Source organism: Staurois parvus, unplaced genomic scaffold, assembly GCF_062004578.1.
Source record: "Staurois parvus isolate SC_StPar_1 unplaced genomic scaffold, SC_StPar_1.0 ptg002083l, whole genome shotgun sequence".
Lineage (NCBI taxonomy): Eukaryota > Metazoa > Chordata > Amphibia > Anura > Ranidae > Staurois > Staurois parvus.
Window position 1 is genome coordinate 73,982 of NW_028319879.1, and position 12,082 is coordinate 86,063.

At 42.1% G+C, this 12,082-nt stretch overlaps 1 protein-coding gene across 1 annotated transcript; it reads left to right on the forward strand.

The window, feature by feature from the left end:
- The first annotated feature begins 1,145 nt into the window (after positions 1-1,145).
- Positions 1,146-11,098, forward strand: LOC149432847 (zymogen granule membrane protein 16-like). The gene is made up of 3 exons (XM_089664874.1): positions 1,146-1,189; positions 4,957-5,089; positions 10,649-11,098. Exons 1-3 carry the CDS (start codon positions 1,147-1,149, stop codon positions 10,968-10,970), a joined length of 498 nt encoding a protein of 165 aa, XP_089521000.1. The 5' UTR covers position 1,146; the 3' UTR covers positions 10,971-11,098.
- Positions 11,099-12,082: the final 984 nt, after the last annotated feature.

The window sequence follows — 12,082 nt, forward strand, 5'->3', positions numbered from 1 at the left end:
TGCCATCTGCCCCCCCCACTGCCGCCGCCAACAACACACCCAATCACTTGCCATCTGCCCCCCCACTGCCATCGCCAACAACACACCCAATCACTTGCCATCTGCCCCCCCCCACTGCCATCGCCAACAACACATCCAATCACTTGCCATCTGCCCCCCCACTGCCATCGCCAACAACACACCCAATCACTTGCCATCTGCCCCCCCACTGCCATCGCCAACAACACACCCAATCACTTGCCATCTGCCCCCCCACTGCCGCCGCCAACAACACACCCAATCACTTGCCATCTGCCCCCCCACTGCCATCGCCAACAACACACCCAATCACTTGCCATCTGCCCCCCCCCCACTGCTGCCGCCAACAACACACCCAATCACTTGCCATCTACCCCCCCCCCCCCCGTTGCCACCACCATTAACACCATATTAAAAGCACTGACACGTAAAAGACTCAGCCAGCACCCTCTAGCAGCACGCAGCTTCCTCAGCAGGTCCCCCCCCCCCTGAAAATTGCGCCCTAGGTAAACGTCTTGTTTGCCTCGCAGTAATTACGCCGCTGGGTGGAGGAAGGGGATTTACAAGCCATTGAATGCTCATTACACCCCTAAAACCATCTTCGTTCCCCTCCCCAATGTCTGCAATGCATTCCACTAAAATGGTGACATTTTGCCAAAATCTCAGGATTTTTAGAACAATTTGGGGGAAATGGAAACAATATTAGCTACATTGGTCTTCTGTTTTGACGTGGAGTGCTTAGCAGCTTTTGAGGTGCAATGTTCTGCAGCATTGGGGGCTGTGCTGTGCAGTGTTTAAGGTGCAATGCTCTGCCGGACTGGGGGCTGCGCAGTGCAGTATTTGAGGTGCAATGTTCTGCAGCATTGGGGGCTGTGCTGTGCAGTATTTGAGGTGCAATGCTATGCAGTATTGGGGCAGTACTGTTCAGTATTTGAGACACAATGCTCTGCAGGATTGGGGCAGTACTGTTTAGTTTTTAAGATGCAATGCTCTGCAGTATTGGGGTCAATACTGTGAAAAGTTGGAGGTGCAATGTTCTGCAGGATTGTGGGCTGTGCAGTATTTGAGGTGCAATGCTCTGCTGTCTACAGTACGTATAATATAATATAAATGTTATCTCTCCTCAGAATGTTGTTGTGGATCCTTCTCAGTGCGTGCGCCATTGCTGCAGGTAAGTGCGCGTCCTCTGTAACCTGATATTTCCAGATCTCCATACACCTTCTGTCACCATGTGTCACTCCTCTATAATATACCTTATATCTGGAGGGCGGTGATGTCACTCCTCTATAATATACCTTATATCTGGAGGGCGGTGATGTCACTCCTCTATAATATACCTTATATCTGGAGGGCGGTGATGTCACTCCTGTATAATATATCTTATATCTGGAGAGCGGTGATGTCACTCCTCTATAATATACCTTATATCTGGAGGGCGGTGATGTCACTCCTCTATAATATACCTTATATCTGGAGAGCGGTGATGTCACTCCTGTATAATATATCTTATATCTGGAGGGCGGTGATGTCACTCCTGTATAATATATCTTATATCTGGAGGGCGGTGATGTCACTCCTCTATAATATACCTTATATCTGGAGGGCGGTGATGTCACTCCTGAATAATATATCTTATATCTGGAGAGCGGTGATGTCACTCTGTATAATATATCTTATATCCGGAGAGCGGTGATGTCACTCCTGTATAATTTATCTATTATCTGGAGAGCGGTGATGTCACTCCCGTATAATATATCTTATATCTGGAGAGCGGTGATGTCACTCCCGTATAATATATCTTATATCTGGAGAGCGGTGATGTCACTCTGTATAATATATCTTATATCTGGAGGGCGGTGATGTCACTCCTGTATAATATATCTTATATCCGGAGAGCGGTGATGTCACTCTGTATAATTTATCTATTATCTGGAGAGCGGTGATGTCACTCCCGTATAATATATCTTATATCTGGAGAGCGGTGATGTCACTCCCGTATAATATATCTTATATCTGGAGGGCGGTGATGTCACTCCTGTATAATATATCTTATATCCGGAGAGCGGTGATGTCACTCTGTATAATATATCTTATATCTGGAGGGCGGTGATGTCACTCTATAATATATCTTATAACTGGAGGGCGGTGATGTCACTCCTGTATAATATACCTTATATCTGGAGGGCGGTGATGTCACTCCTCTATAATATATCTTATATCTGGAGGGCGGTGATGTCACTCCTGTATAATATACCTTATATCTGGAGGGCGGTGATGTCACTCTTGTATAATATACCTTATATCTGGAGGGCGGTGATGTCACTCCTGTATAATATATCTTATATCTGGAGGGCGGTGATGTCACTCCTCTATAATATACCTTATATCTGGAGGGCGGTGATGTCACTCTATAATATATCTTATAACTGGAGGGCGGTGATGTCACTCCTCTATAATATATCTTATATCTGGAGGGCGGTGATGTCACTCTGTATAATATATCTTATATCTGGAGGGCGGTGATGTCATTCTATAATATACCTTATATCTGGAGGGCGGTGATGTCACTCCTGTATAATATACCTTATAACTGGAGGGCGGTGATGTCACTCCTCTATAATATACCTTATATACAGAGAATAGTGATGTCACAGCTGTACAGCGCCTTGAAAAAATCTTCCTCCCCCCTAGAAATGTTCCCCATGTTGTCATGTTACAACCAAAAACGTCAATGTATTTTTATTGGGATTTGATGTGATAGACCAACACAAAGTGGCACATAATTGTGAAGTGGAAGGAAAATGAGAAACGGTTTTCAGCATTTGTGACCAAAAAATCTGTGAAAAGTGTGGCAGCATTTGTATTCAGCCCCCTTTACTCTGATACCCCTAACTAAAATCTAGTGGAACCAATTGCCTTCAGAAGTCACCAAATTAGTAGAGTCCCCCTGTGTGTCATCTGATCTCAGTATAAATCCAGCTGTTCTGTGAAGCCCTCAGAGGTTTGTTAGAGAACATTAGTGAACAAACAGCATCATGAAGGCCAAGGAACACACCAGACGGGTCAGGGATAAAATTGTGGAGAGGTTTAAAGCAGGGTTAGCTTACAAACAAAACTCCCAAGCTTTGACCATCTCACGGAGCACTGTTCAATCCATCATCCGAAAACGGAAAGAGTACGGGACAACTGCCAACCTACCAAGACATGGCCATCCACCTAAACTGACAGGCCAGGCAAGGAGAGCATTCATCAGAGAAGCAGCCAAGAGGCCCATGGGAACTCTGGAGGAGCTACAGAGATCCACAGCTCAGGGGGGAGAATCTGTCCTCAGGACAACTATTAGTCGTGCACTCCACAAATCTGGCCTTTATGGAAGAGTGGCAAGAAGAAAGCCATTGTTGGAGGAAAGCCATAAGAAGTCCCGTTTGCAGCGAGAAGCCATGTGGGGGACACAGCAAACATGTGGAAGAAGGGGCTCTGGTCAGAGGAGACAACAATGGAACTTTTTGGCCTAAAAGCAAAATGTTATGTGTGGCAGAAAACTAACACTGCACTTCACCCTGAACACACCATCCCCACCGTGAAACATGGTGGTGGCAGCATCATGTAGTGGGGATGCTTTTCTTCAGCAGGGACAGGGAAGCTGGTCAGAGTTGATGGGAAGATGGATGGAGCCAAATACAGGGCAATCTTAGAAGAAAACCTGTTAGAGTCTGCAGAAGACTTGAGACTGGGGTGGAGGTTCCCCTTCCATCAGGACAATGACCCGAAACATCCAGCCAGAGCTACAATGGAATGGATTCTGACCAAAGCATCTTCATGTGTTAGAATGGCCCAGTCACAGTCCAGACCTAAATCCAATGGAGAATCTGTGGCCAGACCTGAAAATTGCTGTTCCCAGATGCTCTCCATCCAATCTGACAGAGCTTGACTGATTCTGCAAAGAAGAATGGACAGAAATGTCCCTCTCTAGATGTGCAAAGAGACATCCCCAAAAAGACTTGCAGCTGGAATTGCAGCCAAAGGGGGTCCTACAAAGTATTGACTCCGGGGGGCCGAATACAAATGCCGCCACACTTTTCATGGATTTATTTGCAAACCATTTCTCATTTTCCTTCCACTTCACAAATATGTGCCACTTTGATTTGGAATGATGTCAAACTGGCGGTCCTCCAGCTGTGGCCAAACTACAAGTCCCATGAGGCATTGCAAGATTGACAGTTACAAGCATGACTCTCAAAGGCAGAGGCATGATGGGACTTGTAGTTTTGCAACAGCTGGAGGGCCGCCAGTTTGACCATCAAATCCCAATAAAATTCATTGTAACATGACAACATGGGGACATTTCAAGGGGGAGGAAGACTTCTTCAAGGTGTGTATAATATACAGTATCTTATATCTGGAGAGTGGTGATGTCACTCCTGTATAAAATATATATATATAATAGTGATGTCACTCCTGTATAACATATTTTATATATACATATATATATATAGAATAGTGATGTCACTCCTGTATAACATATTATATATAGATATATATATATATATATAATATATATATATAGAAGAGTGATGTCATTCCTGTATAACATATATATAGATATATATATAGAAGAGTGATGTCACTCCTGTATAACATATATATAGATATATATATAGAAGAGTGATGTCACTCCTGTATAATATATATATACATATATATATAGAAGAGTGATGTCACTCCTGTATAACATATATATAGATATATATAGAATAGTGATGTCATTCCTGTATAACATATATATAGATATATATATAGAAGAGTGATGTCACTCCTGTATAATATATATATACATATATATATAGAAGAGTGATGTCACTCCTGTATAACATATTATATATAGATATATATATATATTAGTGATGTCACTCCTGTTTTGCCTCCCTCACCCCTCAGCTCAGCAGCGCAGCTCCTCGTACTCTGGTGAATATGGCGGTGGGGGTGGAAAGCGATTTTCACAGTCTGGAAACCAACTGGATGGACCAATCACAGCTCTGAGAGTTCGTAATAACCGCCTCTACATCACTGGGTAAAAAAAAATTGTGCAGTTTGTTCTTTTTTTTCCTTCATGCTAATATCTGTGTATGTTGGGGGTGATTGTCCTGGGAGATTTACTATCAGTTCCTCTTCTCTATTATCTCTGAGCCGAGCTGCCCTGGGTTCCATCCAAGCAGAGTTTGGCAAACTTCAAAGAAGTTCTAATGCCGAACCCAAACTGCATTGAAGTCAATGGGAGCCGAATCTGTCAAATCAGAATGCTCTGAGCACTGCCATAGGAACACGTACCAGCCCCCCCCAAAAAAGGAAAAAACTCCATTGGGCCGGGAGCAGTGATTTCTTTAACCACTTGAGCTCCAGAGGATTTACCCCCCTTAATGACCAGGCCTCTTTTTTGCTACTCGGCACTGCACTACTTAAACTGATAATTGCGCGGTCATGCAATGCTGCACCCAAACGAAATTTACGTCCTTTTTTTCACACAAATAGAGCTTTCTTTCGGTGGTATTTGATCACCTGTGCGCTTTTTATTTTTCACGCTATAAACAAAAAAAGGCCAAAAAGTTTGAAGAAAAACAATATTTTTTACTTTCAGCTATAAAAAATATATAGTAAACTCAAAGTTGGTTATAAATTTAGACCAAAATGTATTCTGCTCCATGTTTTTGGTAAAAAAAATCCCAGTAAGTGTATATTGATTGCTTTGTGTGGAAGTTATAGTGTCTACAAACTATGGTATAGATACTGCAATTTACGCCATTTTTCTGCTATACAGCGCTGCGCTAGTTTAACGGACAATTGCGCGGTCATGCAATACGGTACATAAATGAAATTTACATCCTTTTTTCCCCACAAATTGTGCTTTCTTTCGGTGGTATTTGATCGCCTGTGCAGTTTTTATTTTTTGCGTTATGAAAAAAAAAGCTGACAATTTTGAGGAAAAAAAACAATATTTTGGAATTTTTGCTATAAAACATGTCCAGTAAAAAAAATGCAAAAATCAAATTTAGTCATAAATTTCTGCCAAAATGCATTCTGCGACATGTCTTTGCTAAAAAAAAAAAACCCAATACGTGTAAATTAATTGGTTTACATGAAAGTTATAGCGTTTACAAATGGCGGGAAAGATACTGGGATTTTTAGGGGTTTTTTTATACTAATAATGGCGGCAATCAGCGAATTATGGCGGCGATCAGGGACTTATGGCAGCGACCAGCGACTTATGGCGGGACTGCGGGACTGCGGCGGACATTCTGACATTGGGGGGAACTGACTTGGGGTCACTGACATCCCCAAAAACACTAATACAGTGATCAGTGCAAAAAAAAAAACACTGACACTGTACTAATGGCACTGGGGAGGAAGGGGTTAATTTTATTTTGCAGGGAAGGGTTATAGGAGTGAGGGGGGTGTTTTACTAGGGGGCGGGGGGTGTACTGGGCGGGACAAGGCTGATTGAGAAAGAGAAACTGTTCTTTCTCGATCAGCTCATCCTCGAGCTGACAGGGAAGTGACAGACAGCACAGCTACTGCAGCTGTGCTCTCTGTCACTGTTTGCCGCCGATCGCCGGGACATAGCCGCTAAGGAGCGGCTGTGACCCGGCGACTGACATCTGCGGCGGTGATCTGCGGGACAGATAGGGCGGCGGCGCGCCTCGCACGCGCCTCCTATTTGTTTACAAAACACACGTTTTAAAATGTGGTTTTGCCTGCCAGTGCCGCCGTATATGTACAGTGGCTGGGCGGCATGTAGTTAAAGCAGTGACAGTTACAAAGGAAATATTATTATTATTATTATACAGGATTTATGGCGCCAACAGTTTGCTCAGCACTTTACAATATAACGGGAGACAATACAGCAACAATACAGTTCAATACAAGAGGGATAGGAGGTCCCTGATATAAGTCACGGGTCACATCGCTGCCATTTAAAGTCGTGTGATTTGTGTGCGATTTCTGAAGACATTATTGTTACTTGTGAAGCGTATCAACGATTTCTTGCAATTTGCGGCGCGATTTGCATCCTATTCTATGTATGTGAAATCGCAACAAAACACAGAAAAAGTCACGCAAAAACTACTTTAGATATCGCGCCGCAGCAAATTGCATGTGTTTAGATGCCGACATTCACTACATGCGATATCAGGTGCAAGTTCAATTCGCAAGTCACACCTGAAATCACATCGGGGTGACCGGGTACGTACACTGCCGGCAAATGACATTCCCTGTCTGGCTTCCATTTCATATTTAAAAAACAGCACATAAACCCCTGCAAAGGTCCACCAAAATATTTGGGGGACCTTTGGAGGGGTCCATGTACCTTATTTTTTTTTTTAAGAAGCCGGTAGGGAAATGTCATTAATCAGCAATTTCTCCTGTAAAATGTATACTGGACCCTTTGAGTCCGGTATGCGTTTTGTGGGGGAGTTTTGATTTTAAGGGGGAGGCCGTGGAAAGAAAGGAAAAAAAATGTGTGGGGTCGCCCTAAAAATCCATACCAGACCCTTAGTTCAAGCATGCAGCCTAGATGGCCTGGAAGGGGGGGGGGGCAGGGCGTGTGTGCAACCTTCTTCCCCCAAACCATACCAGGCCACATTCCCTCAATATGGTTTTGCTGGAGGGGATCACCTTGGCAAAGCACCTTTTGATGAGGAAAGGGGCCTCTTCCCCACAACCATGGCCTGGTAATGGGGGGCTTAGGAATCAGGAAGTTCCCTTTAAAAAATGAGGGGATCCCCAGATACCGCCCCCTACAGGAGTGAATAGTACTCCTACTCGGTTACAAAAAATTTCCAATAAACTTTCCCTCTCTGTAAACCCAACATTAAGGCTCAGTGTTCACATTTCTGCGACCCCCAAAGTCGTGCGACTTCCAGTGCAACTTTTCATTGTGACTTACTTGAGGCTTGACATGACTTCAGCGTAACTTTGATGTTTTGCAGCTTTGGCTGTGGCCAATACAGAGTGTAAGGGCCGATTCACACCATAGAAACGCAGTCCACCTGTGTTCCAGATGCGTTTTTGAAGCATTTTTGGCATCAGGGGCGGACTGACAACTCATGGGGCCCCCGGGCAATAGGGGATCCTGGGGCCCCTGTGTCCTTGCCCAAACTCAAAAAAGCCTATGAAAAAGGTACCAGGGGCATCTCGTGGGGCCCCCTACTGACCCCGGGCCCTCGGGCAGTGCTCGAGTTTCCAAATGGTCAGTCCGCCCCTGTTTGGCATGTTCCAGATGTGTTTTTAAAGCATTTTTGGCAAGTTCCAGATGCGTTTTTGAAGCATATTTGGCATGTTCCAGATGCGTTTTTGAAGCATATTTGGCATGTTCCAGATGCGTTTTTGAAGCATATTTGGCATGTTCCAGATGCGTTTTTGAAGCATATTTGGCATGTTTTTGATGCTTTCCATTTAATTTTTTCATCACTTTTTTTCTTCAATTTAAATTGGGACATGTGCATTCCAGTGTGTTTTTGGTGCATTTTTGATGCGTTTTAGTGCAGTTCTGTGCGGGAAAAAGGCAGCCTGTTTTACTTTTTTCTGCATCCGGAACGCACTGGAACTGCAAACGCTGCCCTAGGCAACACAAGAATCGGGAGCCCCTCCCCGTCTGTCACCAACACCCTCCGCCACTGCCGCCCCCCCCCCCCTGAAAATATCCGCCAAAGGCAAATGCCTTTTTTGCCTGGAGGTGAATACACCACTGCCCCTTACATCAAAGTCCCCATCAGTCACCCTTTAACCTCTTCACGCCGGCCGCACACAAATGTGGTCTGGACCTAGACGCCGAGCGGCCGCACATTTGTGTGCAATTAAGAAAAACATATGTGCTGAGAGCGCGTGCCCTGCACACATGTCCGGTACTCACGGAAAGGTCCCAATCTCCTCTTTCGATCGGGACCTTTCCCGATCATGTGACTGCCGTGATGGCGAATCACGGCGGTCACATGACACTAAAACCCCGCCCCGCCTCCCGGATTCTGAAAGCCTTAAAGGGGCGGAAGGCACGGTGCCAAGGGTTTACAGAGTTTGAGTGCAGGTTAGGGGGGTCAAATCGGATACTATAGGCAGCCTCTGCTGACCTCAATCTATGCACATTGAGAATACGCCACTGACCCTAGCTGAGGGCCGGGTAAAATCCTGCCGAGTGCCAGCCGTGGCCCGCAGGCCGTGGTTTGGAGGTCCCTGATCTAACTCTGTGACTATTGAGAAACAAGTGTGCTCCTCATCGCCATTCTGCACTCATATTGTGGCATTTTCCTCAATTCACACATTTGAATTGCAGAGGCTATAGACTGAAGAACATTCGATCTTGCACCATTCTCACAGGGCGAATGTACAAGTAGATTCAATGGAAGAACAGCTCTGTTTTTTATCTTTTTTTTTCTTTTCTGTCTAAAAATAAATAATAAATAAATGAAAATTAAATAATGAGACTACATAAAGATGCCCAGGTTAGCTGAAAAGAGCTTTCATAACCCTCAGGATCCAGCTGATTGCACCCTAAAATAACACCAAAAATCACTCAAATTTGACCATCCCTATTGATCCAATGCAGAAATCGTGTGATTTTTTTTTTTGCCAAAATTTGGGGTTAATGAGGAATCCCAGTTTCACACTTGGAAAACAATGTTGTTCTGAGGGCCCGGCACGGCCATCACTCCCGCTATAGCTGCGGCACTGGTAACAATGGGAATCAGATGCCATGGCCATTTTTTTGCCACGTAACCCGAGGCTGGTGTGGGGCCCATGGCAGTTTTATTTATAATATTTATTTTATGTTACTATTTTGTAATATTATGCTCTTATATTTTTCTAATATTATATTATTTATATATATATATATATATTATATAAAATATTATTTTCTTATATTGTTCTATTATTAGATTATTTTATATATATATTATATTATTCTCTGATACTATATATACTCTTATATTGTTCTAATAACGTGGGATTGTTCTCCTGGCAGGATCCAGGTGCGATATGGGACGGCGTGGTCGCAGTACCAAGGGGGCTTATTGGGTGATCTGGAGGAAATTTTCCTTAACCCTAGATCCAATGCAGAAATCTTGTGATTTTTGCCAAAATTTGGGGGTAATGAGGAATCCCAGTTTCACACTTGGAAAACAATGTTGTTCTGATGGCCCGGCATGGCCATCACTCCCGCTATAGCTGCGGCACTGGTAACAATGGGAATCGGATGCCATGGCCATTTTTTTGGCACGTAACCTGAGGCTGTTGTGGAGCCCATGACAGTTTTATTTATAATATTTATTTTATGTTACTATTTTTTTTATATTGCTCACTAATACTATACTTCTAATATTACATTATATATATATATAATTATTTTCTTATATTGTTCTATCATTAGATTGATTTCATATATTATATTATATTATTCTCTTACACTATACTCCTATATTGTCTGAATATATTTTACTTTTTATTTTACATATGTTATATTATTCTCTTATACTATTTTCTTATATTCTTCTATTATTAGTTTTAGTTTATATATATTATATTATTCTCTTATACTATACTCCTATATTGTTCTAATAATGTGGGATTGTTCTCTCGGCAGGATCCAGGTACGATATGGGACGACATGGTCGCAGTACCAAGGGGGTTCATTGGGTGATCTGGAGGAACTTTTCCTTCACCCCGGAGAACACATCATCCAGGTATCCGGGAAATATACCTCCTACCTCCGCCGGCTGATGTTTGTCACCAACAAGGGGCGCATGTTCTCTTTCGGCAAAGACCAAGGAACCGCCTTCAATGGCGCCCCCCTGTTCCCCGACACCTTCCTGAGATACATCAGCGGAAGCTCCGGCTCCGTCATCGACGCCATTGGCTTCCACTGGGACTACCCCTACAGCAACTGCGTCCACTGCGCCAAGTGATTTCCACACCGCTGTGCCGACCTGGGCTGCAGAGCATCACCTCTCTGTCATCTTTCATCCTTCCGTCATCTGTATCAGCTCCCAATATTCCGTGTATCCTCTCCTCATAATAAAATCTGCAGCTACAACACCTGTCTGATGTTTTAATTATTCTGCTAAAACATAGATACATAGTTACATAGTTACATAGTTACATGGTTACATGGTTACATAGTTACATGGTTACATGGTTATATAGTTACATAGTTACATAGTTATATGGTTACATGGTTACATAGTTACATAGTTACATATTTACATAGTTATATAGTTACATAGTTATATAGTTACATATTTACATAGTTATATAGTTACATAGTTACATGGTTACATGGTTACATAGTTACATAGTTACATATTTACATAGTTATATAGTTACATAGTTATATAGTTACATATTTACATAGTTACATAGTTACATAGTTACATAGTTACATGGTTACATGGTTACATGGTTACATGGTTACATGGTTACATGGTTACATAGTTACATAGTTACATAGTTACATATTTACATAGTTATATAGTTACATAGTTACATATTTACATAGTTATATAGTTACATAGTTATATAGTTACATAGTTATATAGTTACATAGTTATATAGTTACATATTTACATAGTTACATAGTTACATAGTTACATAGTTACATAGTTACATGGTTACATGGTTACATGGTTACATGGTTACATAGTTACATAGTTACATAGTTACATAGTTACATAGTTACATAGTTATATAGTTACATGGTTACATAGTTATATAGTTATATAGTTACATAGTTATATAGTTACATGGTTACATATTTGCATAGTTATATAGTTATATAGTTACATAGTTACATAGTTATATAGTTACATAGTTATATAGTTACATAGTTATATAGTTACATAGTTATATAGTTACATATTTACATAGTTATATAGTTACATAGTTATATAGTTACATATTTACATAGTTATATAGTTACATAGTTACATAGTTACATATTTACATGGTTACTTTATTTGCCATGTAGAAATATCATTTCTACCAAAAACAATGATTGATCCGGTTAGTGATGTCTGACTGC

Coding starts and splice junctions, on each gene's coding strand:
- LOC149432847 (XM_089664874.1), top strand. CDS start 1,147: ATGTTGTTGTGGATCCTTCTCAGTGCGTGCGCCATTGCTGCAG. Junction 1,190..4,956: donor TGCGTGCGCCATTGCTGCAG/GTAAGTGCGCGT, acceptor CTCACCCCTCAG/CTCAGCAGCGCAGCTCCTCG. Junction 5,090..10,648: donor AACCGCCTCTACATCACTGG/GTAAAAAAAAAT, acceptor TTCTCTCGGCAG/GATCCAGGTACGATATGGGA.